This window comes from Manis javanica, chromosome 6, assembly GCF_040802235.1.
Source record: "Manis javanica isolate MJ-LG chromosome 6, MJ_LKY, whole genome shotgun sequence".
Taxonomy (NCBI): domain Eukaryota; kingdom Metazoa; phylum Chordata; class Mammalia; order Pholidota; family Manidae; genus Manis; species Manis javanica.
The window spans coordinates 121,417,707-121,430,297 of record NC_133161.1 but is presented as its reverse complement, the minus strand read 5'-3'; the positions used below and the strand labels follow the sequence as shown (position 1 = coordinate 121,430,297).

The 12,591-nt window shown below is 35.8% G+C and overlaps 1 protein-coding gene across 3 annotated transcripts in view; it reads left to right on the top strand.

The window, feature by feature from the left end:
- The window catches only part of ARHGAP42 (Rho GTPase activating protein 42), a 259,498-nt gene that overhangs the window by 203,009 nt on the left and 43,898 nt on the right, over positions 1–12,591 (top strand). For all 3 annotated transcript variants that reach the window (XM_073239416.1, XM_037025624.2, XM_073239417.1), the window contains 2 exons: positions 2,950–3,054; positions 5,026–5,155. In XM_073239416.1, the coding sequence (XP_073095517.1) occupies positions 2,950–3,054; positions 5,026–5,155 (235 nt within the window). The remainder of the gene's footprint in view (positions 1–2,949; positions 3,055–5,025; positions 5,156–12,591) is intronic.

Sequence of the window (12,591 nt, the reverse complement as noted above, 5' to 3'; positions counted from 1 at the left end):
TCTACTTTGTTAAGATTGTATTGAGGGTCTCTTGAAATTCCATGTGCACTTTAGCATCAGCTTGTCAATTATAAAAAAGTCAGCTGAGCTCTTTGATAGGGATTGCACTGAGTCTGCACATCATTTGGGAAATATTGCCATCTTAGCAATATTAAGTCCTCCAATCCATGAACATGAAATGTTTTCCTTTCATTTAAACCTTCTTTAATATCTTTAAACAGTGTTTTATACTTACAAATTATACATTTTGTGTTTTTAAAATTTTATTCCAAAGTATTTCATTCTTTTTGAAGCCATTGTAAGGGAATCATTTTTTATTTCGTTTTCAGATTGTTCATTGCAAATGTATAAAATATAGTTGATTTTTGTATGTTGGTCTTGTATCCTGCAACCTTGCTGAACTCGTTTATTAGTTCTAGTAGTTTCTTTTTCTTTTTCTTTTTCTTTTTAAGTAGATTCCTTAAAAATTTTTTCAGTGATTAATTTCTTAGGAGATAAGAAATGACTCACATCATTATAAGAGCTATTACATCCCAGTTAGGCTCAGTTTGGGAAACAGTCATCTGGAATTATGCATCAATTGCTTGGATTTCTTCATTTTACTCCCGTGCTAGCCTTAACCCCTTTCCTCACTTTTGCTCTGCCACTCACAGTATCCCTGGTAACCTGGACCCTTAAGACTTGAAACCTGATGATTAATGGGTCGGAAAATGATGAATAATTTGTTCCTTTGCTGAGTTATAATGGGTTTTGCTAAATGATTGTCCATAAATGTAGTATCAATTTTTACATTTTGTCAGGTTACTAGAGTGACAAATAGTAATTTGATTTTAAACCCATGGGGATAATAAAGTGCTATATAAGTTTTTCTTTATGATTAAAAGTGACTTTATTAAAACCTAATATGTCTATTTCGTAGTTTTCAGTTGTTATTATTTTAAAGGTCAGGCTTACTTTAAGATGAGCTGGGACATAGTATTTTCCTTACCACTCCACCCACTCAGGCAGATTGAACAGAGGAAGTAATACATGGGAAATGCAATTCTTAAGGATATTCAGGCTGTCTTTTTAAGTTCCCTTAATTTAGCATCATGGAGTTTATTGGGGATAAAATGAATTAGTATATATTTCAAATGAAAAACTGATTAACCTTGCTACCATCTAGAGGCAGTTATTTCATTAAACTTTTCCAAAAGCTGTTTCCAAAGTAAATGTGGAATACAAGGAATAAGTAGGTGGTTCTTTGTATATGAATTTTCTGTATAATTTCCTCCCAAAGAATTGTACTTTCCCTAGGGCGTGCTCCACATGCATCGTGAGATTAAAACGTATTTGTCTGCTACTAAGTGAATCTGAATTCTGCTAGAAGATGCCAGTGTGTTTGTTTACATAGATCAGTCTTGGAGAATTGGGTGTTTTATAGAAAGACTTACTACATATATTCTTAAAGTATCTTCTTTATAAGTTTAATTCAGGGCTCTGTACTTAGAATAATAGTACAGCATCTTCCTTATGTAGTAACCATTTCATAAGACAGTTTAATTATGAACTAATTATAGATATTAAAACATGAAACAATTAACCTAACAAATTCATAAACTATTTGGATATTTATAAGACTAGTATAGTCCATTTACTTGAGAGATTTTTTCTCATTTTGTCTCTGAAAACCTCTAACGGTACATAACCACATCCCACTTAAAGGTATTTTTTAAACCTATTTTAAGATACAGTTCATTTCAATTAGGCATAATGTACAATGTATATATTTAAAATTATTGGATAATTTAACAAAATATCTTGTAGCATCATTTTAGTAAAGGATAATCTATTGAATATTTGGTTTTGATAATAATTACCAGTTGATGTAAAGTTGACAGTATAAAATAATTCTAAAATTGGCAAACAATACATTTTGACATGTTATCAGGAACTGTTGAACAAAAAGATAAACCAGTATTTGTTGAAAACCTTACTTCACACACCACTTGATACTTAGCTGAATCCCCCTGCTTCCCAGACTGGGGAAGTGATGGGATGTTAATCACATATGAAAATGATTTCAAACGGTGTTTTTTCCTTAATTTAAAATAGTAGCTTACAGACATCATGCTATTTGAATTAGAAAAAACAGCTACTTCCCAAAAATATTTTCTAATTTCATTGTAGGAAAAAGTTGTGGAGGAAATCAAACTGGTGGACAAGTTTCTGGAATAAAATCCCAGTGAATTAAATGAAACAAATAATTAGTTTTTCAGGTATAACTTAGTCCATATAAACAACTGTGCTCTCCAAAGCACGTAGCAAATAAGTATATGTGAATTTGGAATTAGAAGGCTAGGATCATAGAAATTGTGGTTTTCTAAAGAATATTTTGTTCTTATATGAAAGATCTGTTTTTAGCTTCAAGTTTCTGCTCAGCTGTTCCCTCTGATTTGAGTTCTTTCCACTACTTGCTAAAATGGAAGTTATACCAAACCCAAATCAGTACTGCCACCTTGTGATACTTTTCTTAATTTCCTCTGTCCAAATTCTTCCTTCCCTTGGATATTTTTACCTCTCTAATTTACTGGTTTAGTTTACCTCACATCTGCACATGTTTTTTCTCCCTGTTTAGATTATAAGCTCCTCTGGGATAGAATGTATGTCATTTTGGTCTTTATCTCCATTAATGTTCTCTTCTGGATATTTCTTCAATGCATTTAAATAGTAGAGTAGTTAAATGACAACTACCCATGTCACTGTTTATCAAAAAGGAATAAAAAAATAGCTTTTGTAGTTTGTTTCAGACCCACAATTCTAGGTCCTGCTTTGTCAAACAAAGGGGTTGAAAATATATCAGCTTGAGGAATTAGAATGAGATATAATTTCCCCAATTTATTGATTTGATGATCATCTTTTTTGAAAGCACATTTTCATGGTTTCTCTTTTATCTCTTTATTTTTGCAGCTTTTGTCATTCCTTCAGGGTTTATTTACTTTTTACCACGAGGGATATGAACTCGCCCAGGAATTTGCACCATATAAGCAACAGCTGCAGTTCAACTTGCAGAATGTAAGACTATACCTATCCTCACCGCTTCTCCTTAGTTGATCAGATGGTCACAGTGCAGCTATGTTATAATTGTGCCAAACTGTGGAGTCTTTCAAAAGCTTATCAAATAGAGTAAAACCTCACTAACTTAGAAAAGCTTTAAAATTTAATAAATTAATTTTTTATTTAATTATTTTTATACACTTATTAATTTTTTTCCCAGTTACTCTTTGAAAGTATACCAGGAAAGATCTAGTCTTATATTAGGTAAATTTATTCTAGCAAATTTCATAAAAAATAAATATTACTGAGGTGCAGACACTGGAAAAGTCAGAAACTTTGCCTTTATCCAGTGTTCTTCTTGTTTTACTGGGTGACTTGAGCAAGTCTTATTTTCTAAGAGGGTGACATTTCCATATTTGCAAAATGAAGATGCTGTGCTTTAGTGCTCTGTCACTTCCCTCTCTGAAATTACATGTATCTATTTTCTAATAAGTTTGAATGTGGTTTTTAAGCATTCATAATAACTGTTTTAAATCTTAATTAAGAATTACAAATATCTGTTTCTGTCAGGTTTTATTTTGTAAAGTTGTCTCATCCTTTTAATATCTGATTGCATAGTTGTATAAATTCTAATTGACAGATGCTGAACACTGCTTACATGAAAAACACAAAAACTTAGCCAATCAATTTCTGCCTTATCAAACCTTACAAATGAAGTCCTAGTTATTGAGGGTTTGTATAAATGAAGTGATTTCTGAATCCCTAACTGTGTAATATTCTATATCCAAAATAATTTATAAGCTTTCACTTAATTTTCTATAAAAAGCTTGTCTTTCACTTTTTATCTGGTTCTTGTCATTGTGGAGATGTTCAGTAGATAGAACTATGGAGTTGGAGTGTCCCATGAGAAATAGGTGATCATATTTATTTCACTTACGTTTTGAGTTGTGCCTTTTTATTTAACCTAGATTTTCTAGCAGGATCAAATTCATATGCAATTCATAACATTGTTTTTCAATATAGAATGCATTTTGGCTTTTTCAGTAAACATTAATAGGGAAAACTATAAATTCAAAGTATTGTGATTTATTTCCATATTAATTGCAGTTATATTAACCTTCCTGGATTCAAGAACAGGAAAGGGTAAGGAATTAGAAAAAAAACTGATTCCTACATTTAGAAGAGAAAATTAGCAAAGGTGGCAATTAAGAAACTTTTCTTAACTTACTTGATATTCGGTTCTTTTATTATGGGCCATAACAAAGTCTTAGAGTTAGGTGGTGATGATTTTAATTTTTCCAAATGTATATTGTTGAAATAATGTGGCCAGAATGCAAAAGAGATTTTCATGAAGAAAAGCCATATGCTTTCTATGTCTTACCTTAAATAAATTTGCTGTGATATGAGTAAACTATTTCTTACAATAGAAGAAGTGAGGACTTCAAAACCTATTCATTGTTACAAATGAATTTATACACTAACTGCTTGTTACTGATGTTAGGCTGTCTAGAAACCAAGTGAAGCTTCTTCAAAACAGTGTTTGGACTGACGGTGATGAACTTTTTCTTGTTAAGTGCCACATATGTCAAAAGTGTGCGAATTGAATTTGTTTTTATCCCCCCAAAGAAAGGCAAGATTCCTATGTACCTGCTTTTTTACCTTAGGTATTAGTGAATATAAAACTCTATTTAATAAATATTACTTATTTTTAAATGCTGTAATTTGCCTTCTGAGTCATAAAATCAAAGTGGAAAATAGGAAGCAAGAACACACACACACACACAAACATGCAGAAAGTTATTTAAAGATTCACTAAAGCAACTGAAAATCAGATCATAGAAGTCAACATAGAGGGTCATGGATAAGGTTAACAGTGCTGAAAAAATCAAGGTTATCCTTTGCACTAGTTGCCATTTTGAAACTTTAAGCTGGAGGTTCCTCAAAACTGGTAGGAAGAAAAATGAATGAAATTATTTCTGTTTACTTAAGACAAGGAATAATTTTGAAAGTACTCGACAAGAGGTGGAGCGGTTGATGCAAAGGATGAAATCTGCCAACGAGGACTACAGACCGCCTAGCCAGTGGACGATGGAAGGCTATCTTTATGTCCAGGAGAAACGTGAGTCAAAACGACAAAACTTGGTATCACTTAGGATTAACACTGTGATTCTATGAGATTTGATAGGTTAGTCTTTTTTCCTTCAAGTGCGGAGTCTGAAAGCCCCTACAACTTTATCGTGTTTAGTCTGCTTTCCGACTACCACTGCCCAAATAAGAAAGTTTTTCTGCATTTTGCCATTAGGATCTCCAAGTTGGTATATTAATGAACCTGGAACTTAACATCCTTTACTGACAAGGTAACATGAGTTCAGTTTAGAATGTAATTGTGATGTCTAATCTTAATTTCAATTTTCATGGGAAAATGAAAATCAAAGCTTTAAGCAGAATGAATCATCCTGGGGACTATAATAGTTTTCTCCTCCAGCAGCATTATTTCCTTTAATTCTGTGCTCCATCAGTTTTCAAGAGTAAAATGGCAATTATTTAACATCAGATTGACACTCTTACTTCCTGAGGCGAGGAAATAAGCATCAGACCCAGCAGAGCATTAGTATAATTGCCTCACACTAAGGAAGTTTTTCTCACAAAAATTAATAAAAGCCCCTCAAACTTGTATACCTAGGGTTCTTTCTGCATGATACTTGTCTTGAAAGTAGAACCAGTCTGACTAAATTAACTCAATTTTAAACCAGGTATGCCCTAAAGCACCATTCTCACTGTGTTTGTGGCAAAGAAACGGTTGTTTTTACTTCCAGCATATCAAAGAGCAATGCCTTTGTAAAACACAAAATCATGTTTGAATTTTGCAGTAATGTAAAATTGCCAGGAACATTTTAAAATGCTCATTCTCATTTTCTGTACTTTTCTCCTATAGAGGAACTCGTAAACCGCATGGAGTAGTACTACTCTTAGGTCTCCATGTCAGTAGATAATAGATAAATGAAACTGTTTTGGTTAGTAAGATACTATAGTCAAAATATTTGGGTTGGTGAAACTGGAGATACTGAGTTGGCTTGAAAATTTTTGACGTAATGCAGTATAACCACTAAAATACCAATATAGTTTATAATTAACATGGTGAGGTGAGGCTCTTTTGCAGGATAACATTATATAAGCAAAAACCACTTTGCTCCAACAGACTCAGACGACACTTAGGACGACATGAATCAGATGGTAGAGGGCTGCTGGCTCAGGAGATCCGGATTCAGAGATTTTTCTCATAACTATCTACCTTGACCAACTGGCTGTTTTTAGATGTGAAAAGTATAAATCTAATCACCTGCTGAGCTACCCTGTTACTAAAGCATATAATAGCTTCCACCATAATTTCATGAAAAAAAATTCATTGGTTCTATACAGGATCCATGGATTTAACTCATGGCACTAATGAAATTTTGAATGCTTATTTTGAATAACTATGTCAGACTCAACAACCTCAGGGTGAGGCCACGCTGAAAGGAACTCATTTTGTATCAAAAGATTTTGCTGAGCAGAAAAAGTCCTTGATAGAGAGGCCTGTTCAAAGGTGCACGTGATAGTGGTGTATTCCTCTTGCCAAAAGATTTTTTTATTCATTGTGGCTAATCATTTTTTTCTTGAGTTCTTTTCCCAGTGTTACACAGTTGCTAAAATCCTGCGAGTATACAGTATTTTGTTCTAAACAAAGAGTTTTGGATTACTTAGTAAAATTCTTTTGTACGTAATCTTGAAATATATTCAGTAGCTACTTGGTAATCCATCCATTGGATGCTGCCATGGTTTGCTTAGTCATCCCCCAGCTGTTGGACATTCGGGTCAAACCAGAAGCACAGGCCCTTTAATAATTTGGGGGCGACATGGATGAACAAAATGCAGTGTTCCATGCACCCATCTGATACTGCTCTTTTGGTCTAAGGTATCTGATTCTCCTCTGGGTCAGTCTGAGCTGATCATAAAGCCCTTTGTGCACTACCTTTCCTCTGAAATTTCCTGTCTCTTGCAATGACACTACCCACCCTCCTAGGCTTCAAAACCTGAGGTTAATGCTTAACTCCAGTATGTCCTCATAAACTGGGGCCAAGTCTGTCCATTTTATCTCTTTGATAACCATTGAAACCCACACCTTCGCTGTCTCCACGTTCTTGCAGTGGCCTCCCAGCTGCTCCCACTCAGCCTCTGGGCTTGCTAACCTCTCACCCATCCTCTTCAGAGCTTCCAGCTGATCCTTTTACAAGGTCTGCCTGGTGGTACCCCTCCTGTGATGGCCCCTCAGCAATGGAGCCTTCGAGGCGCTTAGAGTTGGTCTCTTCCCCTCTTCTTAGCATCTTTCCTTTTGATATTGCCTGCCTTCTCCTAAGACACTTTCATCGCAGTTTTTTTCTGGATCTGCCTGTATTATTTTTGCAGCTTTAGTCAGATACGGTTGACATACAATAAATTGCACATATTCACAATGTACTGTCTGATAAGTTTTGCCGTATGGATGCACCTGTGAACCATCACTACAGTCAGCATAATGAACGTATTGATATTCATCACCTTCAAAAGTGCTGTCATTCCCAGTATAACTCTTCCCTCCTTTCTTTTCCCATTCATCATACTCCCCTCTTCCCTTCTTGCATAGAGATTTAATAAGAAAAATGAATGGATTTATTGCATTTGGAATTATTATTATTATTATTATTTTGGTATCATTAATCTACAATTACATAAGGAACATTATGTGTACTAGACTCCCCCCACCACCAAGTCCCCTCCACAGACCCCTTCACAGTTACTGTCCATCAGGATAATAAGATGCTGTAGAATCACTACTTGTCTTCTCTGTGTTGCACAGCCCTCCCCGTGTCCCCCACGCACTATACATGCTAATTGTAATGTCCCATTTCTCCCCTTCCCCCTCTTATCTCTCCCTTTTCACCCATCCTCCCCAGTCCCTTTCCCTTTGGTAACTGTTAGTCCATTCTTGTGTTCTGTGATTCTGCTGCTGTTTAGTTCCTTCAGTTTTATTTTTTTGTTTTTATACTCCACATATGAGTGAAATCATTTGGTACTTGTCCTTCTCCGCCTGGCTTATTTCACTGAGCATAATACCCTCTAGCTTCATCCATGTTTTTGCAAATGGTTGGATCTGTTTTCTTCTTATGGCTGAATAATATTCCATTGTGTATATGTACCACATCTTCTTTATCCATTCATCTACTGATGGACACTTCGGTTGCTTCCATTTCTTGGCTATTGTAAATAGTGTTGCAATAAACATAGGGGTGCATCTGTTTTTTTCAAACTGGAGTGCTGCATTCTTAGGGTAAATTCCTAGAAGTGGAATTCCCGGGTCAAATGGTATTTCTATTTTGAGCATTTTGAGAAACCTCCATACTGCTTTCCACAATGGTTGAACTAATTTACATTCCCACCAGCAGTGTAAGAGGGTTCCCCTTTCTCCACAACCTTGCCAACGTTTGTTGTTGTTTGTCTTTTGGATGGTGGTGATCCTTACTGGTGTGAGGTGATATCTCATTGTGGTTTTAATTTGCATTTCTCTGATGATCAGTGATGCAGAGCATCTTTTAGTGTGTCTGTTGGCCATCTGAATTTCTTCTTTGGAGAACTGTCTGTTCAACTCCTCTGCCCATTTTTTAATTGGATTATTTGCTTTTTGTTTGTTGAGGTGGGTGAGCTCTTTAAATATTTTGGATGTCAACCCTTTACCAGATCTGTCATTTATGAATGTATTCTGCCATACTGTAGGATGCATTTTTGTTCTATTGGTGGTATCCTTTGCTGCACAGAAGCTTTTCAGCTTGATATAGTCCTACTTGTTCATTTTTGCTTTTGTTTCCCTTGCCCGGGGAGATATGTTCATGAAGAAGTCACTCGTGTTTATGTCCAAGAGATTTTTGCCTATGTTTTTTACTAAGAGTTTTATGGTTTCATGACTTACATTCAGGTCTTTGATCCATTTCGAATTTACTTTTGTGTATGGGGTTAGACAGTGATCCAGTTTCATTCTCTTACATGTAGCTGTCCAGTTTTGCCAGCACCATCTGTTGAAGAGACTGTCATTTCCCCATTGTATGTCCATGGCTCCTTTATCGAATATTAATTGACCATATATGTTTGGGTTAATGTCTGGAGTCTCTGTTCTGTTCCACTGGTCTGTGGCTCTGTTCTTGTGCCAGTATCAAATTGTCTTGATTAATTTGTGGCTTTGTAGTAGAGGTTGAAGTTGGGAAGCGAGATTCCGCCCCTCCCCCCACTTTATTCTTCTTTCTCAGGATTGCTTTGGCTATTCAGGGTCTTTGGTGGTTCCATATGAATTTTAGAACTATTTGTTCCAGTTCGTTGAAGAGTGCTGTTGGTATTTTGATAGGGATTGCATTGAATCTGTAGATTGCTTTGGGCATGATGGCCATTTTGACAATACTAATTCTTCCTAGCCAAGAGCATGGATGAGTTTCCATTTGTTAGTGTCCTCTTTAATTTCTCTTAAGAGTGTCTTGTAGTTTTCTGGAATTATTTTTTATATGAGAGACCCTTTCCACTTGGAATCTTTTGAAAAGCATCTATAATAAGACAATCTGACCAGTTTCCCTAAGACATTGGCTGTGCTGTTGCTGTCACTGAATGGATAAGTTCTGTTGGGAACAGAAAATGAGGCTGAGAATATGACTTTAGAATATTTATTCTGTAGTGGAAGGCACAAGAACTCATGCAGATTAGCAGCTACTGATATCAAAAAGTGAATATCAGAGCTGTAAAATGAGTGATAATTGGAGATGGATGGGGTGGTAGCAGATCATTGCAGTGTAGACACAGAGCTCCACTTGATCTGGATATGTGGTTTTGATGTTACCCAGTTCTTGGCATACATTAAATTGCCTTCTAATAGACTTCAGTTTACCCAGGAAGAGGCTGAGTTCTCGAGTCAGGCAGAATTATATTGAAATTCCATTGCTGCTAGCTGTTAACTGGGTTATTCTAAGCAGACAACTTTCTGAGCTCAGTCTCATTTATAAAAAAAAAAATATATATATATATATATATATATATATTTATACCTGTCTTGTAATAATGTTGCAAGACTTAGAGGTGACAGGTGTAAAGTGTCTGTAGGTTTGGCAGTGGTGTGAAGTCATGCTCCTGGGTTTGGTTTGTGCCCCTACTGTTCTCTGCAGTTTATGTTTATCTCATTTAATTCTTTTAAACAACTCTTGAGAAGTGCTGTTCCTCTAAAAAGAACAACTCTAATCACATACCTTCTTGACAAAGAAAGTAGTATTATCTGCAGCTCTTAGACAATATTTTCTTATATGTAAAATGCTCATTATAATGTCTGACTTTCAAAGTTCTTAGGTAAAATGCTGGCACTTAGTAAGTTCTTAATAAATGTTAATTTTCTCCCATTCTGCAAACATCATTTGGCAACCTTAGATAATTACTGGGTAAGATATTTAAAGTTGTTTTATTTTGCCAGTTTAGAGCTATAATAAATTTGTACTTTCCCAGATCTTTTTAGGGACTTAAGAATTGCTTATGTAAGAACATCTGTCCTGGCTTAGTGCCAGGCAACTTTAAAGAAAGCATGTTGATGCAGCAAACTTGACCATAAGAGCAGGAGGTACTGAACTTAACATGGAGGTGGGAAAAAACAGCTTAGGTCCGAAATGTCATCAGGTAATTGCAGCAGCTTTATTTGAAAAGGACAACTATTTATCCTATTTAAAAAGGATAGCTAATATTGCTTCACAAATTGCTCCCTGAGAGTAAAGTCATTATAAGGATTTCCATCCAGCCACTTTCCACTAATCAGATCTATGCCTGTAAGTATTTTATACCATATGTAACAGAATTATCAACAAATATTAAGAATTACAATGTAAAATGGTCCCAAAACAGAATGAAGTTAATTGCAATAATCCTTTGTGATTGCAAAGTATGTAACTGCACTCCCTGATTTTAAAATCTGGAGTGGCTTAAGTATTAAAGCTAAATATGATACTAAAGGCACTATTATTATAGGAAATAAAAGTTCAAATGGCTCATGAAACAGTTTTCTTGAGGTACATTTTTGCATTTCAATTTCTTGCTTTTGTATATATCGTTATGAAACCAAGTCATTGTCCTTAGGCACAATGCTAGAAAGTTCTAGGTGTTAAGCAGGATGGGACCCTAGATGGAGAAGATCTAGAGAAAACAAGTTCCATTTTTAACCCAGTGACCCCCCTGTGTCATTAGGATACAGGATAATTGGCTTCCTGGTGGGAAAACTGAAGGTCTTCCACCATGGTCATGGAAAAATTGAACTCATGATGCATCCCTGCACTCTGGTGAAGCGGCAGCATGTAATGCCTTAAAGAGAATACAGGATGGTGCTGTGCTGTGCTGTGCTGTGGGAAAGGGTTGCCCAGTATTTATGGTGAAAAGGAAGAAAGTGAGCATTATACACACACATCTTTCTTTTAATTTTCATTTTAAAAGGAGCCATTTGAATTCACTGTTTTCAGATTAGTGGTAAGAGGAAATAACTCCAAGGTCAATAAAACCCTAGAGAAACATGAGTGATTCATTCCTTCATTGATTTTTCAGGTATTTATTGAGCAACAACTATATGCCTGGCCCTGTTCTAAGGATTAAGAATACACTAGTCAGCAGAACATCATATGGTCTTGCTCTTGTAGCGCCTTAGAGTATAGTGGCAGAGACAGACAATAAATAGGATAAATTAGTAAAATGTACCGTATTTTAGACAGTAGTAACTGCTATGGGAAAAGTAATGTAAAGAAGAGAGGAAATATCAAGGTGACGGTGTAGAGATGTTAGATACCTCTGCAAGAAGGGCCATAGTATGAAGGTGACATTTATGAACAGACCTGAAGGACAGTGCAAGTTGTGCAGATACCTAAAGGAAAAATAGTCGAGGCTTGGGGAACAGTAAGTGCAAATGCCCTGGGGACAAATGCATTCACTGCATTCAAGGATCAGCAAAGGGGCCAGTGCAGCTGGAGTGCATGAGGAAGAAAGTAGTCAGATGTGAGGTGAGACTGAATAACGAGGAGCCAGATCATATGGGGCCTTTTGGATAGGATAGGCTCTTTGATTTTCATCTAGAGTGATGTGGAAAACCACTGGCCAGTTTTGAACAGAAGAGCAAAATGACCTGGGTGAATTTTTAGCAGGGAATTTCTAGCAGTTTCAAGAATAGAGGACATGGATAAAAGTAAGGAGGCCAGTTGTAGTAATTCAAATTATTGCTCATTCTTCCTACCTCTATTGAATATAACAATAACACTTTTATAGATGAGGTAAGTAAAGTTCACATCTAAAGTACCTCTTGAGTTTACACAGAGTCAGAGCTGCAAGTAAAGCCAAGTCATTTGATTCCAAGACATGCTCCCCTATACTGCTATCTCTCCCTCCTAGCCTGTGTCACTCACAGTAAATATCCAATGAGTATAGGCTGTGGAAATCCTGCAGTGTGCATGATAGCAATGAATGCTGTACAAACTTAGATAC